At 36.5% G+C, this 12,571-nt stretch overlaps 8 protein-coding genes across 8 annotated transcripts, besides 4 other annotated features; 4 read left to right on the forward strand and 4 right to left on the reverse strand.

The window, feature by feature from the left end:
• Positions 1-193: 193 nt before the first annotated feature.
• ERP6 (Erp6p) lies at positions 194-844 on the forward strand (the record flags this gene model as incomplete). Its single annotated transcript, NM_001180867.1, has 1 exon — positions 194-844. The coding sequence occupies one exon, from the start codon at positions 194-196 to the stop codon at positions 842-844; it is 651 nt and encodes a 216-aa protein (NP_011513.1).
• Positions 845-1,129: 285 nt separating this feature from the next.
• Positions 1,130-2,179, reverse strand: ERG26 (sterol-4-alpha-carboxylate 3-dehydrogenase (decarboxylating); the record flags this gene model as incomplete). Its single annotated transcript, NM_001180866.1, has 1 exon — positions 1,130-2,179. One exon carries the CDS (start codon positions 2,177-2,179, stop codon positions 1,130-1,132), a length of 1,050 nt encoding a protein of 349 aa, NP_011514.1.
• Positions 2,180-2,596: 417 nt separating this feature from the next.
• Positions 2,597-2,621: a centromere (CEN7_CDEIII of CEN7).
• Positions 2,597-2,715: a centromere (CEN7; Chromosome VII centromere).
• Positions 2,622-2,705: a centromere (CEN7_CDEII of CEN7).
• Positions 2,706-2,715: a centromere (CEN7_CDEI of CEN7).
• A 94-nt stretch (positions 2,716-2,809) lies between these two features.
• Positions 2,810-3,711, reverse strand: EFM5 (protein-lysine N-methyltransferase; the record flags this gene model as incomplete). Its single annotated transcript, NM_001181130.3, has 3 exons — positions 2,810-3,042; positions 3,136-3,614; positions 3,677-3,711. The coding sequence occupies 3 exons, from the start codon at positions 3,709-3,711 to the stop codon at positions 2,810-2,812; spliced, it is 747 nt and encodes a 248-aa protein (NP_011515.4).
• A 441-nt stretch (positions 3,712-4,152) lies between these two features.
• On the reverse strand, positions 4,153-5,583 carry SWC4 (Swc4p; the record flags this gene model as incomplete). The annotated part of the gene is made up of 1 exon (NM_001181131.1): positions 4,153-5,583. One exon carries the CDS (start codon positions 5,581-5,583, stop codon positions 4,153-4,155), a length of 1,431 nt encoding a protein of 476 aa, NP_011516.1.
• A 225-nt stretch (positions 5,584-5,808) lies between these two features.
• On the forward strand, positions 5,809-8,043 carry CUL3 (cullin CUL3; the record flags this gene model as incomplete). The annotated part of the gene is made up of 1 exon (NM_001181132.1): positions 5,809-8,043. The coding sequence occupies one exon, from the start codon at positions 5,809-5,811 to the stop codon at positions 8,041-8,043; it is 2,235 nt and encodes a 744-aa protein (NP_011517.1).
• A 571-nt stretch (positions 8,044-8,614) lies between these two features.
• Positions 8,615-10,003, forward strand: PEX31 (peroxisome biogenesis protein; the record flags this gene model as incomplete). The annotated part of the gene is made up of 1 exon (NM_001181133.1): positions 8,615-10,003. The coding sequence occupies one exon, from the start codon at positions 8,615-8,617 to the stop codon at positions 10,001-10,003; it is 1,389 nt and encodes a 462-aa protein (NP_011518.1).
• A 330-nt stretch (positions 10,004-10,333) lies between these two features.
• On the reverse strand, positions 10,334-11,536 carry TFG2 (transcription factor IIF subunit TFG2; the record flags this gene model as incomplete). The annotated part of the gene is made up of 1 exon (NM_001181134.3): positions 10,334-11,536. The coding sequence occupies one exon, from the start codon at positions 11,534-11,536 to the stop codon at positions 10,334-10,336; it is 1,203 nt and encodes a 400-aa protein (NP_011519.3).
• A 210-nt stretch (positions 11,537-11,746) lies between these two features.
• On the forward strand, positions 11,747-12,502 carry PRP18 (mRNA splicing protein PRP18; the record flags this gene model as incomplete). The annotated part of the gene is made up of 1 exon (NM_001181135.1): positions 11,747-12,502. One exon carries the CDS (start codon positions 11,747-11,749, stop codon positions 12,500-12,502), a length of 756 nt encoding a protein of 251 aa, NP_011520.2.
• Between the last annotated feature and the right edge of the window lie 69 nt (positions 12,503-12,571).

Below are 12,571 nucleotides of genomic sequence, written 5' to 3' on the forward strand. Positions count from 1 at the left end.
ACCATTTTGTGTGGGATAAAAAAACGTCGTGGAATTAGAAACTCGTTCTTCGGGTAAGAAACCAATATCGACACAACAAGATATGGGGTGTATAGTTAAAATCTCTACTGATAGACTTTATTGGTGAGGTTGTGAACAGATTGTTGGCGCTTTCTTCCTTATCGCCTCAATCTGAAAGGATCTAGATTTGCCAATGTTATCACACTACATCTTCCTGGCATTCGTTTTATTGCCATTCAGAGTTTCCGCGTTTTACTTCTATGGTTATGGTGGAGACAGAAAATGCTTCCTGAAGGAACTATCCAAAGACACCCTTTTAAAAGGTTCTTACAATTTGGAAGTTTACGATGATAAGTTGGCAGATTATGCGCTTCCCAGTTATAATGACTATGGCATTGTCATAGATGTGGAAGAAGTCTTTGATAATAATCATAGGGTAGTCCACCAACAGGGCTCTCCTTCCGGTGACTTCAGCTTTCTAGCTTTGGAATCTGGAGAATATAAGATCTGTTTACAGTCTAGGGTAAATAACTGGGTAGGGAAAACCAAAACAAAGTTAGAAATCGAATTTGAAGTCGGTTTTGAAGCAATGTTGGACATGCAAAGAAAAGAAACCTTGGAAAGTTTGCACGGAAAAGTCAGTATATTGAATTCTAAGATCGTGGATATCAGGAGAGAGCAACAACTGATGAGAGAACGTGAAGAATCCTTTAGAGACATATCAGAGTCTGTGAATTCTCGCGCAATGTGGTGGACGGTAACTCAAGTTACTCTTCTCATTATAATTTGTGTATGGCAAATGAAAAGTTTACGCTCGTTTTTTGTTAAGCAGAAAGTATTATGACCGTACATATCAAAAAATTGAATCCTTAGCAGGCATACATGAGAATTTCGTTGTTTCAATGATTTATTTCTATTTATTTACATGCATTACCCCGACGCTTCATAGTGTAGTCATTAAATGAGTGTATACATATATATACTAACCTAGTCATCAAGATGTTTTAGGTGTTTCAATTCTTATTATTCATCTATAAAGACAGAATAAATATATACGGTGCGTATCAGATATGCTATTTCAACATACTATCTTTCGATAATCGGATCAAAAAGCTCCTAACGATTGCCATTACAAACCTTCGTCCATCCAGGCCAACGTTTTGTTAATTCCTTCTTCAATACCAACTCTTGGTGTGTAGCCTAGCAACTTTTTGGCCTTAGCAATGTTGTGATAACGGTATGCACACACAATCTTGACTCTGAATGGAGTCAAACCTGGCTCTTTACCCAGCATCTTGGATACCCATTCTGAAAGATAACCTGCACAAATTGCAACTGGCCTTTTCAAAACAATAACATGTTTATCAATATGACCATCTGCCTTCCACACAGTACGGGCCAAGGCCCAAAAATAGGTGGGGGTATCATTGGTAATGAAAAAAGTTTCACCCGAGACAGCAGTTCTTGTTTTTGGATCGAGAAGTTTCTGTGCAGCTAACACATGCGCGTCAGCAACATTTCCAGCATAAGTCCAATCAAATAGATTGTTATTATCACCAATTTGGAACTTCGACTGCCCCAATTTCGCAACCTGTCTTAGACCAGGTACTAATTGCCTATCACCTGGGCCAAAAATACCAGCTGGACGAAGAGCAACAGTATAGAAATCACTGCTTGGATCATTCGCCTTCAAGACCATATCTTCGGCGATAGCTTTAGTCTCATTGTACGCATCCATAGGAACTTCTGGGATTGGCCAGGTTTCGTCTGCATTGTGCACATCTTGCCCATTAAAAATAACACCAGCAGAGGAAGTATATACAAGTATATTAACGCCACATTTCTTGCACATATCTATCACGTTACGGGTTCCCTTAACATTCACTATGTCATAAATATCTGGATTTTGACCATGCATTGGAGAAGCACAATGAACAACAACATTTGCTTTACTTTCGTTAATTGCGTTTTCCATATCATCAGGTGATGTTAAATCACCCTTATGAAATTTTATGTCGTCTACATTAAAAGTAAACTGTTTTGAAAGTTTTTCAGGGAGATCTCTAACATCAAAAATGTGGATGTCTGGCTTAGGATTAATATCAAAAAATTGCTGAATTAAGTGCAATCCAAGAAAACCAGAACCACCGATAATTAAAACTGAATCTATCTTTGACATATTTATTTTTGTTTGCCCTTCCAGGTAGAGTTGCAAATAAAATTGGACAAAATTGACAATCTATATTGTTGTCTATTCTATTTTATAGCTGCAGCATAATCTTTTCCTTGCAGGCTTATATGAGATTTTTAAACGATACCATTTCTCGAGAGAACAATAAACGATCTATAGGGACTATCGGACCGAGAAATATAAAATCCACAAACACCGACAATAAAATAGCCTCTAAAAAAAAAAAAAGGTCCTGGAGAAAGCAATATTCATACCGCATTAACTTTCATTGAACCGAAGATCTACAAATATCCTTTCCTTGCATTATAATTATCCAATACTTTGTCGTCAATATTCTTTCAAAGAAAGAAAAAATATGAAATCAAAATTAAACATTTTTCTGTAATTTCCGTAATACAAAAAACTATTTTCTTTTCGGAAGGCAAAAACAAAAATTATAATAAAAATAAAAATATGTATAATATAATTTTTATCTTCTAACTTTTTATTTATTGAATTTTTATATAGTAAATATAACACGTGATATATTTGAAATGTGATTATATTATATATATTGATGTTTACATATTTTTTATGTAGTACAATTAATTTTCAAATTTATCGAAGCTCTTAAAAAGCTCAAGAAGCAAATTTCCATGAACTACATTCAAAATTTGCGTAGCACCTAAATTCGTTACTCAAACCATTAGAATGTTCAGGAAGAAAAGTTGTTATTCTTGTGTCAGAATAAACTTTGGATATGACTTCAGACATTCTTTCACCAGTACAACTTATGAGGCGGTGCTTAAAAACTCCTTTCTTAGTTTTAGAGTTGTCATTTGGCGCTAATAAACACTTTGCAGTGATAGAGGCTATTTTATATCAATGAATAACAGTTAGTAAGATGAAAAGATACTGGAAAAAAGATTAAAAAATGAGTAGGGATATGTTTATGATATACATACACTTTGTTTGACAATCTTCATTTAAAAAAGGTGGGTCAATTAACAATCTATCAACTTTTCCTTTAATTTCATCACTGAAGTCCAGTGGTTTATTGTAATCATAAAAAAAGAAATGATCTCTTCCAGCTAACAACTCGAATCTCTTATCAAATTCGAACAAGTAGATATGTTCGGTTGGAATTTCATTAGTAGGTTTCTTTTGAATGGCAGCATAGACGGATGGCGCACTAACTATTGCAATTACAGTGTTTTCGTCCGCACCTTCCAATATGGCATCTGCTAAAATTGCGGCTGTGTCATCGCTGTACCAAAACTGGGAAAGCTGCCAATCTTCCTTGAAAAGCTTCATCCCTTCTTCTTTTTTTTTCTTTTGGAAGTCTTCATCCGTTTCGTCGTAAAGCTTTTGAAAGGCTTCTTGATGTTGTTGTTCCTCTCTTTTGAATTCTTCAAGGGCAGCGAGGGCATTAGCAGAAAGTGTCCTATTAAGTTTCGTGTTAGTTAGTAATTCTACGTTACTGTGTTGAAAATATCCTGTACTTACAATTCATAATCGGAGTCGGAGTCGGAGTCGGACATTTTATCAGTGATTCTTTCGGTTTCATTAAGATGTAAAGTGACTGATTAGTATATTAGTCAAGATTAATATTTTTTTTTTTAGTTCCTCCAGTTCAAAAAAATTTTGTTAGATTTAACCGGCATAAGGTTCAGCGATACAGACGAAAAAAGAAGCCTCTAAATGAATGGGAAATTATATATACATGTATATTATGCAGTTGATATTCTATGAGATGACAATACTAAACTATATACCTATATACATTGCCCATCTTGGATTTTGCTGCCTTACAGATGACAATATAAGTTATTTAGAGATTGAGGGTTACTAGTGCATAATATTTGCGTGATTTCCGAAAGTACCTCTGAAGGTCCCATGTTGTACACCAAATATTATAAAACAGTCTATTTTACGCAAAAATTTTAATCACATACGTGCTAGCAAAAAGCATTTTCTGATGTTCACTTGGTGATTGACATACCAGCTTCGTATTTGTCAACGTGTTTTTTTAAATCGATAAGCGTATTGATTTTTTTCAAAAGCTCCTCTTGTCTTTCCATTACATCAAATGAGGGCATCACAGGGCGAGAAGGTAACGATAATTCTTGAAGAATGGCGAGAATTTTGTTCTGCAGCGCAGGTTTGAAGGTCGATAATTTTGTAGATCTTAAGTATACACCCGGCGATAGCTTCTCACCATGCGTAATCACACCTAAAGCCTTCCTTTCATCTGAATTGAAATCTTTCAGCAATTGTTCTGCATATGCGCTTTCTGACTTTCTTTTGAGCGCCGTTTGCATTTCCTGTCTTTGTCTTTTGGTTTTCTTGGGGGAGAGATTTTCCTTGACTTCTGACTTTTTTACATTCAGTTGTTGAAGTTGCCTATGTTGGGCAAACTGCTGTTGCTGCTTCATCCAAGGATTTTCAGGGATGTTCAAATCGTGCTTCCGCTTTCTAGTTTTATCTGCTAGAAGCGCGTTATATAACTGAGACATTCCCTGAGAGGTAAGGTATTGTGTAATTGTCTGATCTGAATGTGGCGAGTCCAACAGTCGGAGTAATGATTCTCTTTCTGCAAGTGTTCTCTTGGCAGCCATTTCAAATTTTTTGGACTCTACTACGAGTGCCTCTTCTTCAGCAATTTCTGCTGCAGAACGAGAAAGAAGACGCTGTAAATACTTTTTTCTCTCTATCTCCTTTTCAGCTGAAAAATTCAAAGAAGATAAAAGCGGATTGCTAGGATCACTTGCTTTAAAATAATTCCTACAGGTGTAATAAAATTTTTCTTTGAGATCTTCAAGTGTTCTTGAATTATTATAACTGTATCTGTCAAAGATCAGGAACCAACGTAAATCGTATTTTTTGCAGAGATTGAACAGGTATTCTATTTCTTCAAAAGACCAGCTATTTTTACTTTCATCCTTCTTTTCATTAGTAAAGTTTTCGTTATGGTTTTTTTCACTTTCTACGCTTTTTTGAGTTCCTTCGTTTTCATTCATAAAAGCCTCGTACTCCTCCTTGGTGAATGATGGAATAGATAAATGCTGATTGAACTTAGAATATGGCGATTCTTTTGGTGTGTCTCCTATTAATTCTTTGGAACCCTTGACCCAATGACGCAGAGTCACAGAGTTATTAGCTTTGAACTCTACAAATGACCAAGGAGATGGCTTGGACGTCGAAAGCATTTTTTCTTTAAAGTTATTTCCAGACTTAATAACAACGGGGGGTTGGTTCTCTCCTAGCAGGTTAAATAGTTCTCTTTGCATGCCCGTCACTTGAGGCTTGGGCCGGTTGGCTGCCGAGGACGAAGGCACTGATACCTGGCCATTAGTTGGACTTCTGGATTTTTGCTTAATGTTTAGTACATCAAAGATGTCTGATGATGACATATTACCTGTGGTTTTTTTACTAAATTTTCGTATTATCGGAGAAATATGTTATGAATGCTTGTTGCTATTAAAATACAAAGTGGATTCTTGATTTATCACTAAATAGCTACCCGGAGTTGGCGCATCGCAACTTCATTAAATAAGTTCGAGTGTGCGTATTCTAATCTGATTCATATAAAGTATACTCTAAACGGGCTAACTCAAATCTGAAATTAGGGCTACTATATGATAACTAATAAGAAAATAAAGATAAGTGTCCCAGAAAAACTCGGTTTGTCAGAAGAATCTTTTGAGGAATCCTGGGAAACAGTTAAATATGCCATTGATCATATATACAGCGATGACATGGCCGACCTTTCCTTCGAACAAGTGTACAAGACCATTTATACTATCGTTTTAAATAAAAAGGGGCCAATACTTTATAACAGATTGAAAGATTATTTAATCCAAAAATTAGCGCTTTTGAGGGAAACGATAGTCAAGGACAATACTCATGATTATGAGTTTCTTGGAACTATGGCACGGTTATGGGAGGTGCAATGCCATTGTTTTAAAATAACGGGAGACTTAATGATGTATATGGACAAAGTTTATTGCAAACCAAATAGATGCATGGAGGTATACGACATGTGCCTCGATCTTTTCCGAATCGAAATATTGCAAAAATGCTCATCTTCTCTCATCTCAGCACTGATATCTGATATAGAAAGGATTCGTAATTTAGGATCTGTCGACTCCGAACATACTAGTTTGTGGAAAGTACTAATAGGAATGATGGAGACATTACATGACAATAGAGATAGTTTTTTCTTAACCGATTTTGAGCCGGTTTTGATTAGCGCGACAGAAGAATACTACAATAAAGCTATTGATATTGAATTATTAACGCCAATTGAGAGCCTGGAAAAGATTAGGAAGTTAAGGCAGTTTGAAAGTATGCTAGACTCCTCTTTTCTAAATGTGGATTCTCATAATAAGTTGAAGACTGTATTAGAAAATGTCCTTATATGGGGAAAGTTGAGTGATATTATTGAAGATCTAACGCACGAAGCAATGGTAATTTCAAATGGAAAGCTACTCCAAGAAATTTATGACTTGTCAAGCGAGGAAAAATATCGCGTTACTGTCATTGAATCTATTAAATCTTACATCAATAAAAATGCCATAAATATTCCTTTTAATGAAGGTAACCGCAAAAAAGGGCAGAATGCGATTACTTGGTCTTCGGAAATTGTAGAGCTATATCGCAGTCAACACTCGTTTTTGGAAAGTATTGATTTTGGTTCTGTTCGTCTTAATAATTTGACCGGGGATGTATCTAATGCAATACTTGGCGATGTTTTCTCAATGTATTTCTCTAAAGAAGGAGCATTACCATCTGAGTATCTTTCTACCTACGTGGACCATTGTATGAAACGAACCAAGGAAAAAGATGCTGAAATAGTGAAGATCAAGCAAGATTTGCTTGATAGTACCAAATTAATCGGACTCCTAACTGAGAAGGATATATTTGAAAAGATTTACAAAAAACAACTCTCCAGAAGATTACTGCAGCAGAGGTCTTTAGTGGAAATTGAAAAATGGATGGTGCAAATGATAAAGAAGGTTCTAGGAACTTTTTTTACCTCAAAATTGGAGATAATGCTGCGAGATATATCTTTATCCTCTGAAATGTATCAAGCATTCCAACACTCAACAATCAACAGCATAGAATATTTGAGTTTTGCACCACAAGTTTTGACGAGAACGAGCTGGCCCTTTCAGAGTACTAATCCAATTGATGAAGGTATTTCACTACCTCCTAGAATGTCACAAATTTTAGCTGGCTTTGAGGGCTATTACAGCTTAAAATACAAAGAAAGAGTGCTAAAGTGGGCTCATCATCTAAGTGTAATTGAAATTGGCTGCCAATTTAATAGCGGTTACTACGAAATAAGTTTTTCTGTTTACGCTGGAGTGATTTTCCTTCTATTTGAAGATTATGAAGAATTAACGTTGGGGGAAATATATGAACTAACTCATATTCCCATAGATGACGTTAAGTCTCTTGTAATGTCAATGTCGACAATACCCAGATGTAAGATTTTGAAAAAATCATCCAGTTCAGGAAATATGAAATTTTCAGTTAATTATTTCTTTTCTTCTCCAAACAGGAAAGTGAAAGTGCCGGTTATTGCATGCCCTCTACCATCTCAGAAATCAGATAATTTGGCAACCGCAAGTTCCGTGGACACTTATGATAATGAAATTGTTATGGAGCTTAGTGCTATTATTGTTCGTATCATGAAAACAGAAGGTAAGCTAAGCCATCAGCAATTACTTGAAAGAACTACGAAACGGACACAGTCTCGGCTCAGTCTTACACCGAGCATTTTGAAACGAAGCATTCAGCTTTTAATAGAGAAAGAATACATCCAGAGAAACGCAGATGACCCCTCTTATTACCATTACCTTTCCTAATTGCTTATAATGAAAATCACAGGTATAAGGTTTGCAGAATGCCAACAGTATATATAGATGGCAGTTCCTATCCGGCTGCCAGAGCGAACAATATTAAGAGGATATGCGTCGATACTAATTGAATGTTCATCCTGCATTCCTTAGTGAAACTTTCAAAATATATAATAACATAGTTATGGTAGACTATATATCCCAGTCAAACTTGAATGTAATGTGGAGTGGGTAATCGATATCTCTTGAAGTTTATTATGCCTCATTATATTTTTATAAAAAACTTCTAGGAATTTGTTGAGTCAAATAATTTCTTTCTTAATCATTAAGTAAGTTAAAGTTACGAGCCTTTCAGACCTGCGTAGCACTGCTTCAAAGGAACTATTATCAATAGCAGCGCCTTGCTCTTTTTTTTTTTTCAGATGCTTAGCGGCCGTATTTCACTTTTCCTGGTAGAAAAATATATGTTGAAATTTACGGTATAAGAGAAGCTCACCAAAATTATTATCAATAAAGCGGCACTTTTAAATTTGGTATTCTTCCCTGGTTGTCAAGCCTTGGTTTCCCTTTATTTGATAGTATGAGCGAAATAAATAATGAAAATCTAGAGCCAACCTCAAGTACAGTAGCTGAGTCTACAGAAAGCAAGAATAAACACATTCGTAGCGCTTTAAGAAAACGAAGAGGTAAATTAAGCGCCCAAACTTATGAGGAAGATCAAGAGGCTATTTTATCATCTCCTTTATTGACTTCAACACCTAAAACAGTCTCCAGGTCATTAGTGAGGTTATACCCATATTTAATTGTTGTGGATAACTTTCTAAGTATCATCACTTGGTCCAATGACAATGTCTCTGCAAACTTGCTTGGAATATTCTTATTTACGGTTTGTGTTCTATATTTTGGATTTATTACAAGGTATTTTGGACATTTAATGATCGTTGGTATAATATGGGTATATCTTTTAATTGACAAGCACGTTCAAGAAACAATGGCATCTTGCCCTTCATTGGATGATATAATACACGTTATGGATAGGGTTTCTATGAAATCTAGCGCTGTGTTATCTCCTATTACGATTTTGAGCGCTCAGGATGTTAGAAGACTGTTATTTACCATTGCCTTCCTATCCCCAGTTTATATTTTTCTAACAGTGTTTGTGCTATCTCCAAACTATTTAATGTTAATAGGGGGTCTGTATGTGCTTACGTACCATTCTAAACTAATCCGAAGAATGAGAAGATACTTGTGGAAATTTCGCGTTGTTAGATTACTTGTATTTTTCATAACAGGATTAGACCTTGGTGGACCAGATAATAATAGGCGCTTGTTTGCTTCTGTCAATAAGAAAATAAGGTCCTTTGTTTGGAATGAGGTAGGGAACACATCTAACACTAAAAAGACTGTACTTTTCAAGGTTGCTCTGTTTGAAAACCAGCGCCGCTGGCTTGGCATCGGATGGACATCAACTATGTTGAGTTATGAGCGCGCATCTTGGACAGATGAATTCCTAAATACTTCTCCAAGCCCAGAAGTGTTTACTTTACCAGAGGAGCAGTCGGGAATGGCTTGGGAATGGCACGATAAAGATTGGATGCTTGACCTAACAAATGATGGGATCATTCAACTTCCTGCTTCTGCTGCTAAGACAAAAGTTAAGCCAGGTGCAGATGAAGGTTTCATATATTATGATAACACCTGGAATAATCCCTCTGCAACGGACACATATAAAAAGTACACAAGAAGAAGGAGGTGGATCAGGACTGCAACAGTAACAACAACGTATGACGATGAGCCCACTGTAGAAAAAGCTACACCGAATTCTCATGCTCTGAAGAGTGAAGAAAATAATAGAGTTAGAAAAAGAAAAGTGTCATTTAGTACAGCAAATGAAGTGCATATCATACCTTCCTCGGACAGTAGCAAATTAATACAAATATCTGATGTTTCAATGTCTCCTTCTCTATAATGAGTGCATGCCCCATATGGACAACAACGTTCACACTGGTCGGTGCAAGGGCACACAGCAATCTCAGAGTTTCTTTCATTGGCTGCATGGAGCACAAATTCAATCTTGTGCTTTAAAGTATCTGCGCGGTTATGGCAAGTTCTCCATCAGTCTCTTATTCCAGCAAGCATTCTTTTACGGAACTTCAATGCATCTAAATACATATGTACAGATAGCCAAAACTAATAGAGACATAATAAATTAAACAAAACTGTAAATTTTAAAAAGAGTATATATAGGGCTCAAGAAACTGCGTAAATATAAAATTAATGAAGAAAATCTGATTGTCAACTAAACGACATCTTCCATTTCTATTTCATCTTCCAAGTCAGCCTCCGCGTCTCCTTGCGCATTGTCTCCAGCGGAACCTGTTTGCTCATCAGCTAGTTCACCTAAGGTTGCCTTTCTCTCCTCCTCTTTCAACTTTTTATACTCTGGCCTTAAAGTGTATTTGAATGCATATGGGCCCTTCTTCACTAGAGTGGCAACTTTATCCAAACACTCCTTTAAATGTGCTTCAGGTTGCCTAGTACGTTCCTTCAACCCCTTCAAGGACCAGTAGTCATACTCATCAAATAACTTGAACAAGTAATCCAAGATTTCCTTCTTTGGCATACGAATAGATTTAATATTGCTCTTGGCCTTCTCACGCCCCACTTTCAAGAAATTCGAGTTGTCTGACCTCATGGACATACCTGTGTGGCTCATCGTAACACCAACGGTTTCATCCAAAGTTGTGATCCTTTCCTTATTATTAAGCTTGACAATATTTCTTCTCTGTTCAACAATCTTGTGATAATTAGGATCATTCATTGATGGCATAACCTGACATTCGTGGCAAACTGTACCCACAATGGCGGTTTTTTTGGGAATCGTCTTCACATATGGTATATATCTATCTCTACCATCCCTATCTGTCATAACTCTGTGATTAAACTTTTTTCTATTATTTCTACGTTTTTGCTGCTGCTGCTTCTTCTTAAGTTCCTCTTCACGTTCTTGCTTCTTCAGGTAAGCTTGCCTTTGCTTTTCAGGATCTGCTTCCAACTCCTTTTTACGTTGTTGATATTTCTTTAAATTTTGTTCTGTGAAAACATATTCATTTTCTACTACTTTCTTTGTAAGTTCTAAATCATATTCGTGCGGTATAGAATCGTTATCATTTTCATTCAATAGAAGTGTGATTTTACTCCCATCCTTGTTTATCCTAATTTTACCCAGTTCTTGGCCATGCAAGTTGTTTCTGTCCCTCCATTTCTCTGCTAGAAACATGGGCAATCTAACTAACCAGACTTGTCTATTACTACGTTCCAAGTCCAAATCTAAGGATTCTTCATAAACTTTGGTTTCATTATTCTCAATATCATTACCGTCAAAAACTTCCTCCTCTTGCGAAAGATACTCATCACCGGAAATGTTACCTGATTTCTCCTTCGCGACAGAGTTCGTGGAATTATTAGAAAGTGCTGGTGCCCCTGCTGAACCACTGCTCATGGTGTTAAGTTGGTCTTCTATTTTACTCTTAATATTGCGTTATGCGTTGAAGCCAACAGCATATGTCTTATTCTTCTAATTTCAAGCCTGATAATTTATTCATTTCGCGCAAGGGAAGATGAAAAAGTTAAGAAGAGAATCGACCTTTGGAAAGGGCCCCAATGGAAAGAACTTCAATGTTTTTTCCTCTACAAGTAATAAGAGCATAAAATGGACCTAGATCTAGCCAGTATCTTAAAAGGTGAAATTTCTAAGAAGAAGAAAGAGCTGGCCAACTCTAAAGGTGTTCAGCCACCATGCACTGAGAAATTCCAGCCACATGAATCCGCAAACATAGACGAAACACCGCGACAGGTAGAACAAGAAAGTACAGATGAAGAAAACCTGTCAGACAATCAGAGTGACGATATTAGGACCACCATTAGCAAATTAGAAAATCGGCCAGAAAGGATACAAGAAGCGATAGCTCAAGACAAAACCATCTCTGTAATCATTGATCCATCACAAATTGGTTCTACTGAAGGAAAACCTCTTTTGTCAATGAAATGTAATTTATATATTCACGAAATATTATCTCGTTGGAAGGCGTCTTTGGAAGCTTATCATCCGGAGCTGTTCTTAGACACTAAAAAAGCACTCTTTCCACTCCTACTGCAACTACGAAGGAACCAGCTTGCCCCGGATTTACTTATTTCCCTTGCGACCGTTCTCTATCATTTACAACAACCTAAAGAAATAAATTTAGCCGTTCAGTCCTATATGAAACTCAGTATCGGCAATGTGGCCTGGCCTATTGGTGTTACTAGCGTAGGCATTCATGCTCGTAGTGCACATTCGAAAATTCAAGGAGGCCGGAATGCTGCTAACATAATGATTGATGAAAGAACGCGATTATGGATTACCAGTATTAAAAGATTAATAACTTTTGAAGAATGGTATACCAGCAACCACGATAGCTTAGCCTAATTGTTGAACTATTGTTTTCGTTATCGCGTGGCACGATATCATGCGGCCAAAATAAGAAGCAAGAATGCA

The sequence above is a fragment of the Saccharomyces cerevisiae genome, chromosome VII (assembly GCF_000146045.2).
Source record: "Saccharomyces cerevisiae S288C chromosome VII, complete sequence".
NCBI classification, from domain to species: Eukaryota; Fungi; Ascomycota; class Saccharomycetes; order Saccharomycetales; family Saccharomycetaceae; genus Saccharomyces; species Saccharomyces cerevisiae.